This window comes from Physella acuta, unplaced genomic scaffold (assembly GCF_028476545.2).
Source record: "Physella acuta isolate Inbredline_101_S28 unplaced genomic scaffold, ASM2847654v3 ptg000578l, whole genome shotgun sequence".
NCBI lineage: Eukaryota > Metazoa > Mollusca > Gastropoda > Physidae > Physella > Physella acuta.
Window position 1 is genome coordinate 262,014 of NW_026732097.1, and position 20,166 is coordinate 282,179.

Sequence of the window (20,166 nt, forward strand, 5' to 3'; positions counted from 1 at the left end):
GTTTTCACCCTGCTAATTAGCTTGCCATTTGATGTTGGTGGCGCAAGTCTACCCGATGTTTTAAAAAAATTAAATGGTATTAGAAAAACTTCATTTTTAGAATGTAAGCAGCATTGAATATTGCAGATCTAATATTTTTTTCTAAGTCCCAGAGCTAAGGTATTAGTTGATTGTTTTAATCTGATTGCTTAATTCATAGTTTAAAACTCTGCTTTTGCTTCATGGAAAAGATGAAAACATTCACTTTCATAATTTAAGAATTTAGCAACTTTATATGGTGCATAACCAGTTGACAAGTATCCTTAATTGTGGTGGAGACTTGGTCGAGTCGGCAAAAGCTCATGGTTGATAAATTCGAAAAAGTCTCGAGCTCAAACCCTCTGGCAAATAAAGCTAGATCCTTTCCAACACTAAAAATTAAGAACGAAGAAGAAGAAGAAACAACTTTTTAGTTTTTTTTATTATACTTCATTTGGTATTGTAATAGCTTTTTTTGATTCAGGATATGAACTTAGTAACAAAAGCAAGGTAGCTTCTATTCTGAACTACTGTTGGTAATGATTATCATAATGGTAACAATATGGTTGTATTATTCATAACTTTGGTTGCCAGATTATATAAGATTATTTTCACATTATAACAGGAAAACTAACATTAGATTATTTTTTTAGAAATTATGGTATCTAATTGTAACTTCATAATTTTTTCACTCAAAGACCTCCTAACAACGTTATATAAATGTAAATACATGTAAATATTTTAATACATTTTCAAATGTTGCCGTCTTCAATGACAATCTTACTGAACATACTAACTTTTATTGTTTCTCTTACTTTGAAAGTGTTGAAAATCAATATCTGTTTTAGATAACTAGTAAAAACCTGATCTTTAGAGACTTTAAATTTTAAAAAATGTTACGCCAAAATTGTTGATATTAATTATTAATTCTTATAAATTTGATTCTTTAACTTTCCAATGTTGGATGATCAAACTAGGGTACACAGTTTTTTTAATTAAAAGTTATTTCAATTATTTAATGATAAAATGAAACAAACATAAAAATAGGTATAAAAATAGAATTTAAAAGCACTTAAAATAAGAAGATACATTTCTTTCTTTAGATTTAATAGTAAAAAATATTGGCTTTTAAGTTACATTGAAAGGATTGCTAGAACAAGCAATGTAAAATAAAATGTTAATAAATACTGTAACTCATCTTTTTGGAAAAATTAATTGTTATTCTTGCAGATTGTAACAGGGTGTCATTTATTTGTCTTTTACTTAGTTATTTATTCCATTTGGGTTATGCAATTTATTGTTCAATTGTCTTACAAAATATTACTGGTCTCAAAAGAATTTAAAAAAAAAATGTTTTAACATTGTATGGTAATGGTTTTATTTAGTTTTTTTTATACAAGTGAGTATAAATGTGTTAGTTATGATGGTTCAGAAATGGGAATTTACCAATTTACTCTGCATACTGTCATTGTCATTTGTTTTCCCAATTGCCTCATTACACATTAAGATTCAGTTGCTAATGTAAACAATTGAACACCAATAAAAGTAAATAATTTTAGTTATTATTTTTGCTTTATTTTATTTATTTCTGAGTAGCCTTTAGTAGTATATCTATTTTTTTAAATTGAAATTACACTGTTACTTAGCTTTATATTCAGTAAATTATTTTCATTATTCATATTTTTAATGTGACTTTAAAATACTTAATGTATTTCTATTTAAGTAAAAATTTGTAGTTATCTTTTTAAACCTGGCTATCAATAGGGAAGATGCGGTAGAGCTCTTCAGTTTCTATATATGAAAGGACAGTGTGGTCAGTTGTATGTTTAGCTGTTTTTACTTTCCCTAACCTGATTCAGTTACTGCCCAAACTCGACTCTCTGATTCATCATGTCATGTCTAAATTAGTATACATTTTTTTGACTGGATATTATACATTTATTACATGTATTATTTCATTTTTTTTTTGTTTGTAAGATATTCTTTAAAGTTTAGAAGTAGTATGTAGTAAAAATAAAAGTCAAGTACTTTAAAAAAATATATTTACTTTGATCAATGGATTCTCTTCACATTTAAAAAATCAAACACAAGGAATACTTTGTATTGGAATGTAATATATTGAATAAAATATTTAAATTTTGCAGTGAGTTTAAAAAAAACAACTTTATGTAAATAAAATTAGAAGTATTGCTCTCAGTTATAAAAATGTACAAGAAATAAATAATATTAATAGCATTAACATCATAAACATTTCAGTGTTTTCATCACAGTTTGGATATATTTTGTGCAGAATTTACAAAGCATTCAACAAGGAGGGCCCACTTGTACTTTATAAATCACAACAGCAGGACTTTAATACAAACACAGCCAGGAAAGTTCATGTATGCACCACTTTAAAATGTAAAAAAACTTCTGAACTGGTCCTTGAAAAAATATAAAACATGTAAAAAAAAGAAAATCTTATCTGATTCAACCTCCAACTTAAACAGTTTTAAAAATGTATGCTCTTCAAATACTGAGTTAAAAAGGTTTATTCTATTTCTTTTTATTAAAAATGATTTTATTAGCTTACTTTTAAAAAATTACAATTCATATATAGATATATAAAATAGTGCTATATATTAAAAAGCTACATCCATACTTTGTAGTAGCTTTCCTTCAAATGACTTTGTGGATGCCAAAAAAATATTAATTAAAAACACCAAACATTTCCTGCCTCATCCTTTCTCCCTTCTCTGTGGTTGAAAAATCAATGTAGTCAATGGTCCACATGCCAGCACCTTTAAGACCATACTTCATCACCAACTTATGTTTGAGCGTCAGGCTCAGGACATTATCAAAATGGACTTGGTACCTCACCTGTGTTTCAGGATTCTTAAAACAGAAAGTTATTTTTTTAGTATAAAAATTATAAATACTTTGTAAAACAAAAGATATTCTTATAATATATAAAGCATTACATTTTAATATAATGGCAACTTAATGCATTTTATTTTTTACACAATGAATAAAAACTGTTTTATAACAAACTTTCTTATGGAAATTTCTAAATACTAGGTAAGTTCATTAATCATGATTAATGGGGTGTGTTACCAATTTTTTTTCCTGGTTAATTAGCTAAAAATAATTTATGAGATGAAATTCAGTATGCAGACTTAAACACAGATATTGCCTTGAAGTTAAGAGCAAGTCAAAAAATAAATCATTTCTGTTAAACTAAGATACAGGAAGTTGCATTGAAGGTGAGATACAATGAATAAAAGTGAAGAGCCTGCACTACCAAACAATGTTATAAATATACAAACATTTCCTCCTTTTCTTTTACAGAATTTTAAAAAATAACCTATTAATTTTAAACTATTATTCAAAGAAACCACAATTATCCATTCAACTAGATTTTTAGGTCATTGGTCTGATAATTAAATTTATATCATGTAGAGTTAAATTTACCTGAAAGGTTATGTAAGGTGTGGAAGTGGTTGAGTTCCATCTCAATTTATCTGGCATAGTTTCCAAAACATCTTGAACTTCAGTGTAGTTCATATATTCCACCCCACTTGTTTCATCAAATATGCATTGTTCCTTAAGAAAAATATGATTTGTTTTTAATTACGTTGTTTTGAACCTTATATATAATATTTTATTACGTGACTTAATTATAGAACTAAAGAATAAAAAAAATTTATAACATTATAGTAGAAGAGTTGTTAGACATTTACCTCAACCAGTTGTGTACACTGGTAAATTTTCCCATACCAGGGTAACCCAAGCACAAGTTTATTAGAGCTTATCTGGCAACCTGGACCCATCATATAACTGAGCAGTCCTAAAATTGAAAATATTTGAGTAGTAAACTAGGTAAGGATATAGAGAAAAAAAACTTGCAACCAGTACAAACAAGTTCAGTTGTGTTCTACATACAACAAAAATTTAGCATTTGTTATTTCCTATGCACTATACAAATTTAATATCACAGGAGAAGAGGGGATTAATTTAAGATGGGCATTAAAATGTGTAACTAAACCATTAAACTCTACCCCCCCCCCCCCCCCCACCATAAATTACTAATACTTTAAAATCCACTTCCAATCATAAAGTAAATAATTCTAAATAGGTTACACGAAAATACTAGAAAGGTTAAAATCTAGATGTTTCACATTTTTGTAATCCATTATTATTTTACCTGACTTAATTATCAAACATAATTTACTATTAAACCAACAAAACATCCCATATTGTGTGTTAATAAACAAACCTAACATACTGTATACCATTAAACAACCATCACATATTTGATACTATTAAACAAACATTACATTTCATATGCTTTGAAACCCTCATTATATACCATTAAACAATCATTACATACTGTACACTATTAACCAAACATTACATTAAATATGCTATGAAACCCTCTGCACACACATACTGTCTACTATTCCACCCATACCATTTTCAGTTATTGAATAGCCAGCGTTAGGGCCAGCAATGTTTCCACCAGTGGTTGCTGACTGCTCATCATAAGCCATAATAAAGAGAAAATCTGCAGCCTGGGCCAAACCTTGGTAGTCATAAGCCCTGTCTGGTAATGATGCTGCAAATGGAACGTCAACACTGATCTGTGTACAACAAGAGAGAATGTTTGGTGAATAATTATGAATGATTTTTTAGTAAACAAATGTTTTGGCTATTTTTTTGCTGATTTCCCAACCAGAGAAGAAAAAATTCACGTGCAGCATGTTTTTTTGTAAATCAAGTAAAATCATTGTGCTGGAGATTTACAACAACAACAAAACTACGCAGCTAAGTGAGAATATTGATATATAACATTATAATAAATAAAAAAGTAATACAAAATACTATATGTGCACAGTCTTACAGTGTGTTACATTCAACAAACGTTTTACAAAATAATTGGGGGGTAGATGAAGGAAAACAAAGTAATGTAAAGAGGTTTGGCATACACAGAATAGTTTAAATCTAATATATAAAGCTCAGTTCTGTATGTAATGCATTTGTATGTCGTTGGAATTGTACGAATTTAAGTGTTAGAAAATTAGCGTGCGCATTTGTCTAAATTTATGAGCTAAAAAATTACCATTGAAAGTGTTGGGAAATCATTTTCATTTTTCAAATTACAGTAATAATTGTCGGCATGTTCATTAAACACAAGTTTAAAAAAAATATCATCTTTTACAAAAATTCTAATTATGTCTTTATTTAGTCCTATAGCACTTACTTCCCTTTGATAAATTAGGAAAACAAAATTACTTCCCTTTATAAAACCATTGCATTAGTCGAAAATAATTTACTTTTTAATTACTTTGTTTTGGTGTTGGGAAAAAAAAATAATTACATAATTAGCGGGGATTGATCAAGTGCAAATGTTGTAGGTATTTTACGGATAAGCTTGGAGTATTAAAATTGTTCATCAAATTGAAACAGGCGCATTCGTTTAAGTGAGTGCAAAAGACTATGAATAAGTTGGGGTACTATAGTCGTTCATTAAGCTAAAACAGGTTCGCGTTAGTGTTTTCTTTGTGTTTAGGTGGGTTTGCGTTAGTGGTTGCGTTTTGATTTGGTTCGTTTTTGTTCTTTCTTTTTTCGTTTTTGTTTGTGTTTTTTTTTTTGGGTTTGTATTTGTGTTTTTGGTTGGTTTTGCGTTTGAATTTGGTTTGTTTTCGTTTGCTTTTTCGTTGTTTTTTTTTTTTTTGTTGGTATTGATGTTTGTGGTTGGGTTTGTTGTTAGGTTTTTGTTTTCGTTTGCTTTTTTGTTTGTTTTTTCTTTGTGTTTGTATTGGTGTTTGTGGTTGTGGTTGGGTTTGTTGTTAGGTTTTTGTTTTCGTTTGTATTTGTAATTGTGTTAGCGTTATGTTTGCGTTTTGTTGTTTTGGTTTTGGTTGGTTGTGGTTTGGGTGGGCAATGCCGGGTTTATGATGATTACTAAACACACAGGTAATGGTCTTTAACAGGAAGGTTTTTCACAGAAGCCAGAGCAGGGCCTGGCCGGGACGGCTAGTTATATCTAAAGAATAATATGCAATATAATTAAATATGAAAATCAGGTCGTTTTTGTGTTAAAATAAAGTCAATGAGTTAAATATTGACTAATTAATTAAACTTTTATTTTTAAAGAGAGAAAATAAAGATACCTTGAATAGAACAATGTCCAGCAGATGTTCATACCTGAGAAAAGGGTAGCTCAGCAGTAAAGGCTTCTTTAGTTTCCTTAACAAGGGAAGTAAAAGCTTCAGCAATTTGATCTTCGTGGGGAGATACAGATCCTTCAAAGTCAAAGTTAAGACCGTCTAAGAAGTTTGTTTTGACTATTTGTAATTGACTGGAGATCCAGTCTTTTCTCAGCTGAGGTGACATCATAATTTCTTTTGTAACCTCACCTTTATTAAAACAATACAAATTATAGAGTTAGTGGTTTAAAAATTAATGTTTTAAAATATAGTTTCTACATTATTTTAAATTACAAATATTAAAAACTGTATTTTGCTTTTACCAAGAATGACAACTCTGACATTGTGTGAATGTGCTAAACACATTAGGCTTGAATTTAGATACTTGAACATGCAAATTGTAGTTATTTTTGACCAGTCATATCCCTTCCAATTATTCTCATCATTTGAAATTGAAAAAGCAAAAACCTTGCACAAAATAAAACAAAATAATTGTTAAAAGCTAAATATGTTGTAAAAACTTCAGATAATTTATATGTAAAGTAATCAGTTAATTAGTGCTGTTAAATAAATTGAAGAAACTACTGCTGTAGTTAAAGAGTACCAAACTCATTCTTGTTTAGGGTTTATTATTGTTATCAAATAAATACTTTTACTTCAAAAATAATAATTTTTCCTATTTTTTACACTGTTATTAAAAACAAACTCAAAAATAAACTGAAACAAATATCACTAAAAACATAATGACCTACCTCCTGCCTGTCAGTATCTTTAACACTTTCACAAAGTTTTGGGTCACTACAAGGGCAGTCACTGAATGCAACTGTATCAGTGTCATAGACTGGAGCTCTCACTTCTGCAGAGTAAGGACTAATGTTCACATCATCTATTTCAAACTCAGGCTCATCAATAGCTGTATAGTCCACATCAATCAGCCCTGCATCAGACACCACATATGGGTTCACATAAGGGAGAGCATTAAACATGGATGTTCTCATATCCAAGCCCTCGGGTGTATCAGAATAGTCTAAAAAGTCAATAGTCCATATCCCAATGCCACGAAGACCTAACTCTGCAGCCAGTTTGTATTTAATCATCAAACTGTCAGGGTCGTCAAACTGAACTTGATATGATGCATTTGTTGTTAAATCCTGTCAGATAAAAAAAATCAATGTAATAACAGAATGTTACTGATTGACAAAATATACCAAAATATACATTTGAGATTTACTAAAAGTATAAACTCAACCAGCACGGGACATGTATTCAAATTTTATTTCTTCAAATTTTAATGATAAAGATTAATAACACTGTTTGTAAAAGTGCAAATTAAAAAAAAAGAATAGCAAAGATAACTAAAAAAAATAAGAACATTAACTTTTGTGAGACTACATCTGCATTATTATTTTAAAATGTGCTGGCTATAAGTTATCCTAAGTGATATATCCAAACAGGTTAAAACTTACAGTGTAAGAGAAGTAAGGAGTTTCAGCTGTGGCATTCCAGCGATATTTCTCAGGTCTGGCCTTCAAGAGTGTGTAGATGGTTCTATAATCTACTTGCCTGGCTTTGTTTGCTGAGAGCTCATTAGAATTATTGTAGTAGCAGTTATCCTGAGTTGGTTAAAAAAATTATATCATTAAAATCTGATTTGTTCCACAGTTCCACAGTTCCTCAGATAATTAGATATTTATCATCATCTTATAACTATAATATGAATATATTTTTAAAAAATTATTTAATTTAAAATATAGTGTATCCTACACCATAAGAGAGTGGACCTATGAACTGCTTACTCCAACTAATTTCTCACACTGGTAGATATAGCCATACCATGGCAACCCCAACACCAATTTGTTAGCAGTTATCTGTTCTTGATAATAATGATCAATTCCTAGGAGTATAAAAACAATCTACTCTAAGACCGTTTATATATTTTACACAGGAGAAAAGATAAAACATGTATATAATTTAAAGTAAATTAGTAAGCTTATATTAAAACATTTTTAGAAAAAAACATTTTTGTGCTATTTCAGGTTTAACAGAAAATAATCATTACATAAGTATATGTTATAAAATGTAGGAATTTACAATTTTCTTTTCACACAAGTACAATACATTCGTCATTTTAAAATACTAAACGAAGACGGAAAATATCCTACCTTTCAATGTATCTGGGACATCGGAGTTGGGGCCTACAACATCAAAACCACTTTCATCATAGGCCATGATGAACAAGAAGTCAACAATCTTAGACAGAGCTACATAGTCATACGACCTGGAGACGGTGTAGGCGTCAGCTTGTACGTCTACGCTTATCTATGGAGTTGGGATAATCACACAATATTTTTAAAAAATGGTTCAATAATACACAATAATAACATAGTAATGCTGAAAACACTGAAACAACTTATAACTGATTAATTATATTAATTATTTAATAATCAAATAGGCAAATATGATTCTATTTGAATACATTATTCTTCTTTGTTGCATTACAATCAAAACATTGCTATTTATTAGGTAGAAATTCACAATATACATTTAAGACAAAGAATTCTTACAACCTCAAAAATAAAAAGAAGACATAATTTTGACCAAGATCTTCACCTGAGAATATGGAAGTTCTCTTTTAAAAGCTTGCGTTGTCTCATTGACCAATGTAGTGTAAGCGTCCCTCAAGTCTGTCTGCTCTGGACTTATGTTTATCTCAAGGTCAAAGTTCAGCCCATCTAAAAAGTTGTCCTTCGCTATTTGTAACTGCTGGGTCACCCATTGTTGCCGAAGTTCAGGAGTAATCATCATGACCTCAGTTACTACCCCTGTGGAGAGTTATTTCCCTTATGTTATCATCATAGATAGACCATTATTATCTGTAGTCATTACTTCTAAATAAAATCAGAACAAAATCAGATAAAGAAGGTGTGGACCTCTGTGTTAATTCTAGATCACAAAAAGAATTTTTTATTCCACTTGTATTGGGTTAGGTTGAAAATCTACTTCGACCATAAGAATTATTGATTTATTAATGTGTGACAGCAAACATCATTAGACAACCACCAAAAAAGAGCCGACACATATAGGTAAGGAAAAAAAAACCTGGCTACAAAAATTATCAGACAAGGCATATCATGGAATCCACAAAAATCAAGAAAAAGAATGAGATCCAAAAAGTCTGGCATGCATAGGAAAATTGAAAAAGCAATGAAAATTATTGGAAATAGTTGGAAAGAAATGGGAAAAATAGCAAATAATAGAAAAGCATGGATTTAAGGATGTTGTAAATGCTAATGCAACATGAGAAGTTAAAAAAAGGTTAAGAAAAAAAAAAAGTCAAAATAAGCAGACACCTTACACTGAGCCAGTGGAGAATGGGCCAGGACAGAGAACTCTTGTGCTAATGTGCAGAAAGTTAAAAAAAAATAAATCTTTTACTGGCTTACCTAGAGCAACAGCTCTAACATTGTGTGCATGAGCTAAACACATCAGTTCAGGGTTAACATAATTATACATGCAGATTGTTGTTATTTTTGCCCAATCAAATCTACTCCAGTGACTTGCATTATTTGATATAGAAAAAAAATAAACCTAAAGAAAGAGAAATGAAAAATATAACAAAATTCGGTTAAATCTCCAAATTAAAACAAAATAGAACTAAACTAATTTATGTGCAAAAACAAGTTTAGATAATTTTTACATATTTAATTCAATCAATCCCAACTACAGAAAACCTAGAAACTAGCATGCCTCTTTTCTTGTTGTGTCTTTTATAGGTTCACACAGGCTTTCATCTTTACAAGGACATTTTGCTGTTGGAGCTTTAGAAAGTTCTATGTCAATTTCCTTGTGAGCAATTAGTCCAGGCTCCAGGTCTTTTTCTTCACTTGATTCTTTCAAATCCTCAACACTATGAAAATAATTAAAGTAATTTAAATTCTTCTGATAATGTTAATGCATTTTTATATAAAATGTGTCTGCTTTGTTGGTTAACATTTTTAAAGTGTAGTTTAAATCACAAATTTTAATTTCACATTTGTTCAAACGTCATATTTTCTTTCTAAGAGAACTTCTACTATTTAACTTTAAGCATTAACTTGAGCAAGGAAATAAATTCTTATGTTTTTCATCAATGACTAGTTCTTTACCTTCCAAACAGTCACTGCTATGAACAGTAGAAAATAATAAAAAAGAAGATCGTACCCAGGGAGACAACCAAACATGGCTGCCCTCATCTCCCTAGCATCTGGGGAGTTAGAGTAGTCCAAACAATCTATGGTCCACATTCCAACACCCCTAATACCTTCTGATGCAGCAAGTTTGTACTTTAAAGACAAGCTTTTCGGATCATCAAACTGAATTTGGTAAATCTTGTTGGTTTTGGAATCCTGTTAAACAAGATACAAGGGTGTGTTCCTTAAATATAGCTATCTTCAAACCAAAGCAATACACTTTCTTTATCAGGATCTGATTGTTCATGGAAAAATATAAAAATGTTTTTATAGAAAAAATGTAATATAAAAGGAAAATTTTACCTAGCCTAAAATGACCTTATGAACTCTCTCTTGTAATGTAACAGTTTTTTAAATATTTTTTTTTAATTCTTAATTTCTAAAGCCAACCCAACACACTGAATAAATTTAAAAGCATTTAATGTAAAGTAACAAATTATTTTTGAATTTAGCTTGATCAGTGAATGAATTGAATAAAACTGCTGTTAGTTAATCAAATGTATGCATTTTAAATTTTTTTTTCTTTCTATTTTTACAAAAAAATTATCTTTTTTTCCACATCTGTTTTGTATTGTTTTATTCAATTTTAAAATATTTTATTATTAAAGATAATTTTAATCATAGAAGTAAAAAACAACAAACAATTTTACTTTATATGAGAAGAATGGAGTCAATGACACAGAGTTCCATCTGTAGGCATTGGGCACATTCTTGAGAATATAATAAATGGTGGAGTAGCTGAACTGATTGCTTGAACCTGGTTTGTGAATGCACAGCTCCTACACAAAAATTAAAGCAAAAAAGTTTTAAAAAAAGCATTTCTAATGGGTTAGTTTAGAGAGCAGCCCAAATTGCTTATCTGAATGTTTAAAGTTCTTACCTCAATTAGAATAAAACACTCATAGACATAACCATACCACGGTAGACCTAGCACAAGTTTTCTGGCAGAGATACCATCTTCTACAAAGGATTTGATAGCTGGATTGTGATGATGATAAAAAAAAAAACAAGGCTGAAGTTTACAGTCACATAAATGGTGACAAAAAAGTATAGGATTTTGTATTGCAACTGTGTTTTATATGTTTATACTTATGTTAAACACTATATAGTGTTTGATAGTGTGCCTAGCGACAGATTATGTAGTTATTTATATAGATTAATTTGATCAGTCTTGTATAAACTACAGGTGGGTAGGCAGGTTTTAGATGAAAGAGGCTATCCAGTGTTGATCATGCACTCCAACCACCCCTTACTTTACCTTAATATTGACTCTTTATAAATGGCAAGCTAAGGGAGATAATTTAGTCTTAAAAACCTGGTCCTGATGTAGTAATAAATAAGTGAAGTAACTTCAGTATTTACAACATGAATCTGCCATAAATGATTTTTATAATCTTTAATTTGTAAATGATAGTGTTATGATCACTCATATAACTTAAAACTCGTGCATTATTAAAATGTGAAGTTGAAGGTTTGTATGATTAGGTATATTAAAACATTAAAGTTTGCCTTTTCAACAAAAATAAATAATTAAACATATTTGCTGCAAATAATTTGTTTTAAACATCTACACATAAACAAACTATCATGAATATGTTATTTTCCTACTAATAATAATATCTTATTAAGAACTTATTGTTGGTAGGAAAATAATCTTATCTAGGTTTTTGTTTACGGATTACTTTATAAGTAGTTTCCCCTGATTATATTTTTATAAATGTATGGGAGATAATTCTATAAAATAAATGCTATTTCAATAAGTCACTTAAGAGACATACCATTATAAGCCTGGTCATAGTAGGAATTAGGACCAACATGATTTGGTCCACTTTCATCATAAGCCATTATGAAAAAGAAATCTGAGTATTGAGCAAGTGATTTGTAATCATATGCACGATAGGTGCTGTATGCATTGTCTATCACATCTATGCTTATCTGAAAGAGCGTATGTTTCATATTAAATATAAAATCAAAGTACAATCTGACACTGACAGTCTATAATTTCTCTGAATTTTCTAGAAATAGTTTGGCTAAACAAAAGATAATCAATCAGTTATTAGTATTAGTTTAAATATTAATAATATAATGTCTTATCTTACATTAAGCTACCCTAATGGAACTTCAATGAGCAAACAAAGAATAATAAAATAAAAGGAAATTTTAAATGCAAATGTTTATTCTTGTTGAGATTATCAGACAATAAATGAAGAACAAAACAGTTTTTATGGTGTGAACCAAACTTCTGTGTTTTGCATGAATCAACAATGCCTATAGTTTCAACAAAATACATTTACAAAAAACACTGACTGTAAAAACAAAGTTCTGAAACAAATCTTACTTAATAAGGATAATAATGTTAGCGTTTTGTGCACTATAATTCTGTTTTATTGGGCCAATGAGCAAAAGAATGAAAAATAAAATGACATCTTTATAATAAGTAAAAAGTGCAAGCCATGAAAAGTGTATGTCATGTCTTCATGTTAAAAAAATTGACACTCTTATATTCTGAGTACAGTTTATGTCATGTCCTCATGCTAAAAATTGACACTTATATTCAGAGAACAGTGTATGTCATGTCTTCATGCTAAAAATATGTCTGAGTATCATGTGAATCATTTCAAAGTATTTGTAAGTACATTTATTTTCTACTGCATTTAATAAAGATAAAAAATAATATTTTGATGTGCATTAAAAATCTTGAAAAATAGTTAACTTGCTTTTATGTTGTCAAATCAAGCAGTTTTAGAATAAAATCTAATGAACATGTATCCCTCAGATAAAAAGTAAAGCAGACCAAACCATAGATATTGCATTGTGCTATATGTTTCAGTTAAAAGTCTTAATGTTTTATTTATTGAAACTGATGTAAGTTTCAAACATACGTTTCAAGAACGGAAAAAATTAAATACCTGATTTAGAGTATTTTTACAGCTTTGAAGGCATTTAATATATGCAATAATATTATTGTAGAATTCCATGCTTAACAATTTAAAAGATTAAGTATAAAATTTAAAATTTAACTTTTTAAAAATGATTTTGATTATAGCACAATTATATTTTCATTAAAACGACATTGGGTGCTGATTTAAAACAGAAATTTCCATATAGTTTAATAATTAATGAATAAAGTCATATTTATAAAACATGAAAAACTAGAAAAGTGATAGTGAACACAAATTTTAAAGTCTAAAGTAAAGATTTTAAAGAGCAAAAAGGCAAGTGGCAGTTTAATTTTGAAAACCAATATATAAAAAAAAAACTACAACTTTTCTATACTATCCATAATAAAAACAAAACAAAACAAGCAAAAAGCATATAGATGGAATGTTGCAGTTTTATTTGGCTAAACAAATAAGCCGTTATTACAGAGGCTAGTTGAAATATACCTGAGAGTAAGGTAAAGATTGTTTAAACGCAAGGTAAGTTTCTTTCACAAGAGCAGTGTAGGCGTTGCTTATGTTCTTCTGTAATGGACTGACACCAGTTTCAAAATCAAAATTGATGCCGTCTAAAAAGTTATCCTTGACAGTTTGTAGTTGAGTGGCCACCCATTGTTGCCTCAAGGTGGGATCAAGCATGGTTTTCTCATCAAAGTTTCCTGTGGGTGGAACAACGACAGAAGGTGAATGTCAATAGAATGTCTTACCCAGACAAAATAAGCTCCACTGATCCAATATTTGTAAAATAGGAATAGACACACAATATTTATGATCTTGTACATCATCATGGGGCATATGGAGTAGAGTTCATCTGTTTCAATGACTGCTGCACTATGCACCGCCGCCTTTGTTTCCCTAAAGTGAGTTAGGTACTCATAAGAGCTGGGTGGACTCAGATATGCTCGACTGACTTGAACCCAATTCGAAGTCCAGACAGGTTAACAGTCTGGTGCTCTACAGCTAAGTTATGATGTCCCATGATCTTATACATAACTGTGAGATTCTCTTTATTATAAGCAATTGTTTGTGTACTTTAGTACTATATTTAGTTTTGAATATTTATTAATTTCTTCATAATTCAATGTAAATTATGGTTTAAATTTCAATTACTTTCCATCTATTTTGGTATAAAGATAGAGTGTGTGTATATTTTTTAAATTACCATTAACAAAAGTTTTTTTCTATTTTAATTACATTTACAATCCTGAATATATTATTTATTGCCTCTTTTATAATTAAAAGTGTATAATGGAAACATTTATGAAAACAAATAATTTAATTAACTACATCTAAAGTCTCAATATAATAACATATTGCTAGAAAGAATACATCAGTTACTTACCATTGATAACAACTCTAACATTGTGCGAATGAGCCAAGCACATAAGAGATATGTTCACATAGTTGAACATACAAACTGTTGTTATTTTGGACCAGTCAAATTGATTCCAGTTTTTGTCATCATTTACAGTGGAGAAAGCAAAGACCTATTTAACATGAAAATGAATTCTTGAAAAGTATGGAAATAAGTAAAAAATGTAATATCTAAACAAGTAAAGCAAATAAAAGTTTCTTTTTATTAAAAAAATTACTCTAAGTAAAAAACAAAACATGACATTTTTTATGAAGGTTTAGATATTTTAATGCCAACTTAACAAAGTAATTAAAAAGTACATTTTAGCAGTAAATAAATATTGCACTTAAGGCAAATCTCTAGCTCTAGGGGAAAAAAATCAAAGCGTATTGAAAATTATTTTAATTTTTACCTCGGTTCTGTTGATGTCTTTAATAGGTTCACACCAAGCAGGGTTACTGCAAGGACACACACCACCTGTAGGGTTAGGTTTGGTTCTATGAATCTTCTTTGATTCTCTTGAAGGAAGAGCTCCAAACATATCACTTCTAATTTTTGTATCAATGTCTGAATCAGTAAATTCCAAAGAGTCAATATTCCACATTCCTACCCCGCGCAATCCAAGTGATGCGGCTAGATCATATTTTAACTTCAAACTCTGCGGGTTATCAAACTGAACTTGATAAGCCTGAGCACTTGATGTACCCTAAACATAAAAAAAAACAACTTTAAAACAAATTATTGAATACAAAAATGATTGCTTAGGCCTAAGTTACAATTGTAATAAAATTGCAATGAAAATGTGTGAAAAATCTCACAAATAGAAATAGTAGAGTAAAAAAGCAAATACTAACTGGAACTGTTATATAAGGAGTTGATGATGTTGCATTCCACCTGTAATTTCCTGGCATGGTCTGAAGAAGTTTATAAATGTAGCCATAGTCAAACTGTTTACCTGCTGCGTCACTGCAGTTGACACCACGAAAAGGCACTTCCTGTATGTAGCACTTATCCTGTTGTAAAAAGTTCAAAGGTTATGTGAATCAGCTGGGTTAAAACAAGTTAATCTGCAAGTACAAACATTAAAAAAGTATTTTACACTTATTTACAAAAATAGTTTTAAAAATCAATTGATTCAGTCAAATTTTAAGACACAAATAATCAACAGCAAACAATAAGGAAATTCAACTGACCCCTACTAGGCTGATACATTGGTAGATATAGCCATACCAAGGTACTCCCAGTACTAGTTTGTTGGCAAGTATTTTTTTATCATACCCATTGAGGTAGGCTTCAAGACCTGTAATCATTAATACCAGAAACTGAGTAATGTTAACTATTTCTACTTTTACCTTTACATTTATAATCTTTTATTTTCTGTAAGAAAAGATGGAACCTACATATTGTTTATTTTTTATCTCTAAAATTTTGTATCCATTTATTAGTTTTCTATTATTAATTACCATTACTAGCTGACGCAAGGGCTGAATTAGGTCCTGCAATGCATTCTCCCAAAATCTGGCTCTGTTCATCATAAGCCATAACAAATAATATGTCTGCATATTCTGCCAGGCCTTTATAATCAAAATAACGTATATCTACGTTTGGTTTCCAGGCAACATCAACACTGATCTAAAAATAAAATTTAGAAGAAACAAGTACTGCAATGAAAGTAAAACAATGCATTACATTTACATTACAAAGTTTGAGATATGGGTTATTTTTCAAATAATATTTTCTTATCAGTTAACATTTCACTATAAATAATTGAAACCAATTAAAAAAAAAGGTAGATTGTGTGGTTAATAAAAATTAAAATAATAGTCATTTTGAAACAAGCTTTGAACAAAATTATTAAACTTATAAGCAGATAAGCTTAATTTACTGATAATGCACTTGGTTTACTAATCAATTATTAATTTCAGGATTTTCAGAAATAAATAAATTTTGAAATAACCATTTCATGGTTGATTATCTCTTATATTATAGATATTACTTTAACAAAATTACATACCTGTGAATGGGGTAGTTCTTTTTTAAAATATTCACTGGCCTCCTTAACCAGCGTGGTATAGGCATCTCTTACAGTGGAGTCATTAGCGGCAACCTCACCTTCAAAATCAAAATTAATTCCATCCAGAAAATTATTTTTAACTAACACCAGCTGATTTAGAATCCATAACTGCCTTTTCCCTGGATCTGTAAATGTTGCGACATCAATATCCCCTGAAATTAAACAATGTTTCAACAACTTTAAAACAATTTCAGAAGACAGTAGTATAGGAATTAAAAAAATATTAACTTCCATTAGAGACTTCAACAATTAGTGTATACAATTTTGAATATGGGATAGTAGAAAAATCTGAAAACCAGCCTTATAAATAAAAACAGAATTTTTTTAAACTGAACACTTCTTTTTATCGAAAGTTGCAATAGCTTGTTACATTGTGTAGTTTTAAGAGATTAGTTAAGTAATGCATTAGTACCTAGTAACACAACCCTGACATTGAAAGAATGTGCAAGACACATCAGTGACTCATTGAGGTATCCAAACATAACAACCGTGGTAAGCTTAGACCAATCAAAACGTGCCCAGTGGCTGGGGTCATTTCTTATTGAGAATGCAAAAACCTAAAAAAGAAGAATTCATAAATTATCAACTATCAACCACATTTTCAAAATGACCACTAGATTTTTAAATCAAGCTTTCAGCCATACGTATTATTAATTTTTAACTATCTTTGCAATTTGTAGGTGACAAGTTTTATTTTTAAATAGTGATTTTTACAGAAAGTTAAGGTAATCTATACCATGTAAAAAACAGCTATAAATGTTCATTTATAAATAATAATTTATAAGAAAAAGCAAGATTAAAGCAAAAAAATTATAAAAATTACTGCAAAATTAAAAAAATAATTGCATACTTCCTTTTCAGGTACATCTACAATAGGCTCACACCATTTTGGATTGCTGCATGGACAATCACCTTCTGCTAATGTGTAGCCGAGTTTAACTTTAGTTACTTCATCTTTTGTCAATACACTAGGCAATGGATCAGAGTCAATATTGAATGTAGATACTACTTTAGCAGCATGAAGATGAGATGCAGTCAGTAAACATAGGAGCAGGCAGCTACATATTCGAGGCACAAACATGTTTGGAGCTGTTATGTCAGAACTGTTAAAAAATATAATAAAAGAAATTTAAATAGGTTAATAGTAATAGTAGCCAATAAAATAAGCTTTTGAAGTTTAAGGTGAAAATATTTGCAATGATAAGTAAGGCTTCAGAATTTTAGTAGGCCATACACTAGTAAATTAGAACACCACTAAAGTAGTTTGATATTTGAATGCTTGTGAAAACTAGGCCTACACCTACCCTAAATATGATCCTTACCAAAGGGAAGGTACACCTACTGACCTTTTTTTCTTTATGTAGTAGTGTGGTAGTGTGCTGTGTGGTCAATGAAGTGCAAGATAACTCTGGATCTACTACTAGATTAAATTTATTCAAATTTATTCATAAAACAGTTACAATTGTAGGCACAAAGGCCTTTTTTTCACATTGGCAGTATCAAGTCTACTAGGTAGCACTGAGAGTGAGTTGTGTACTCATTGTAGTGCAAGATCTAGATATAACTCTACTGGATCTAGTACTAAATTAGAGTAGACCTACAGTTACAGTAGAGTAGAGTAGGCCTAGCAGTATATCAAGTCTACTAATACTAGCAGTGAGAGTTAAGTTTCAATGTAGCCTATAATTTAATATAATATCTAGTACTTAGTACTAGATCTAGTACTGTAAGTTATAATAATAAATATTAATAATATAATTATAAAAGATAGTGGTACTAATAGTGTAATTGTACTGTAGTCTGTAGTAGTATGATAACATTACTAATTTTAATTTAATACTTAGGCATACCAACTTTTTTTTACTAGTGTAGTTTGAGTGTACTGTACTGTTGAAACTGTTACAGTATAAAATACTATCAAGTCAAGTAGGGTCGTACGTACTCATAACGACGTGTAAACGTAGGTCGGTAGGGTAGCTTGAATAATTTCAATAAATTAATTAGACAATATTTCAATGCTTTTCTATGTGCCTCTTTTAATGTGTGATAAAAATATTATAGGCCTAAATAGAACTACAATGATTAATTAATTATGTGGTGTAACATTAGTAACAACTAGAATAGAGTATAGAGTCATGGGTAATCTATCGCTTTAGGTACGTAAAATCGCCAGCGGCTATTAGTGTACGAAAATGTTACCTCATCGTCAAGGCTTTAAAAGAAGTATATTGTAATATTTTTGTGTCAAATTTTATAGATAAATGAATATTAAACCTAAATCAATGGCTAAATATAATCAATGGCCAGAAATTAACTTTAAACAGCAGTGTCTGCGAGCAAGATTTGCTATATAAACAGCAGCCATTTGTAAAATAGAGTGGCTTCCCCCTGAATCTTATAAAAATAAAACGTAAACAAGATGGCTGCTATAGTAAACGAGCATGGTTGCATCTGTTGGAAACATCGCTAGTATTCATTTATTACTGAAAAGTTTTAATTCAATTGTTTAAAAACAGGTACATAAATGAAACAAGGAAACATTTTTGTATTTTAAAAATCATAAATCCTCCTCAAAATGTGAAATAATTATAAAAATTTAAGGAGTCACCTGTTTTTCACATTACTAGTCGCGGACGATTTTACGTACCCAAAACGATAGATTACCGAGTCATGTTATTTGCATTTCCATCAATAAAAATAGTTTAAAATAGATCTAATTTTAAAATAGGCCTCCCTAATAAAAATAATAGTAGTAATATTACTAATCTTTCAATATCAATAAGATTTTTAAAAAAGAACTTTCCATTCTTCAACCATTCACAGGTAGACAGTAACAGTAGTGATGAGTAGTCTAGTGTAGTGTAGACTATCATCATGTATTTTACTATTTTTGTTTAAAGTAATATCTGTAATATTGTGTTTTTTCCATATAAGAGATAATCAACCATGAAATGGTTATTTCAAAATTAATTTATTTCTGAAAATCCCGAAATTAATAATTGATTAGAAAAAACAGAAAATCAAGTGCAGTATTAGTATCAGTCAAGTATCAGTAAGAAAACAACAAAGCGTACCAGGTTACTCTTCATTGTCACATGACCAACACTCATCACTCTCACGTGATACAAGTTTAAAAATAGTTTTGGCGAACTAAAATGTTTGCTCGTGAAAGAAAACATCATAATACTAGATCTACACAAATGAAGTGCATGCGTACTTTAAAAAAATTCAATTTCTCAAATATTAATTTTTTTTAGGATTAATTAAATTACTTGCGCCTCCAGTAAATTATAGTCTAAAGGCAGCTACCAATTAAAAGCAGACAAAGCATGTACAACCACCAGTGGCGTAGCCAGGATCGTCT

The 20,166-nt window shown here is 29.8% G+C and overlaps 1 protein-coding gene across 3 annotated transcripts; it reads right to left on the minus strand.

The window, feature by feature from the left end:
• Window positions 1–471: 471 nt before the first annotated feature.
• Window positions 472–19,921, minus strand: LOC131946963 (uncharacterized). Of its 3 annotated transcripts, none has more exons than XM_059308025.1 (27): window positions 19,877–19,921; window positions 17,653–17,905; window positions 17,215–17,359; window positions 16,743–16,954; window positions 16,192–16,360; window positions 15,922–16,028; window positions 15,583–15,741; window positions 15,141–15,434; window positions 14,717–14,861; window positions 13,822–14,033; window positions 12,214–12,370; window positions 11,316–11,413; window positions 11,086–11,214; window positions 10,407–10,591; window positions 9,954–10,113; window positions 9,650–9,794; window positions 8,817–9,028; window positions 8,369–8,525; window positions 8,003–8,100; window positions 7,673–7,819; window positions 6,959–7,357; window positions 6,530–6,674; window positions 6,205–6,416; window positions 4,469–4,637; window positions 3,738–3,844; window positions 3,469–3,600; window positions 472–2,892 (listed from the first exon to the last, which is right to left on the minus strand). In XM_059308025.1, exons 2-27 carry the CDS (start codon window positions 17,881–17,883, stop codon window positions 2,707–2,709), a joined length of 4,512 nt encoding a protein of 1,503 aa, XP_059164008.1. In that variant the 5' UTR covers window positions 17,884–17,905; window positions 19,877–19,921; the 3' UTR covers window positions 472–2,706. The 3 variants fall into 3 exon arrangements, with proteins under 3 accessions (XP_059164008.1, XP_059164007.1, XP_059164009.1); XM_059308024.1 differs by lacking the exon at window positions 19,877–19,921 and adding an exon at window positions 18,149–18,865; XM_059308026.1 differs by lacking the exon at window positions 19,877–19,921 and adding an exon at window positions 18,107–18,865.
• Between the last annotated feature and the right edge of the window lie 245 nt (window positions 19,922–20,166).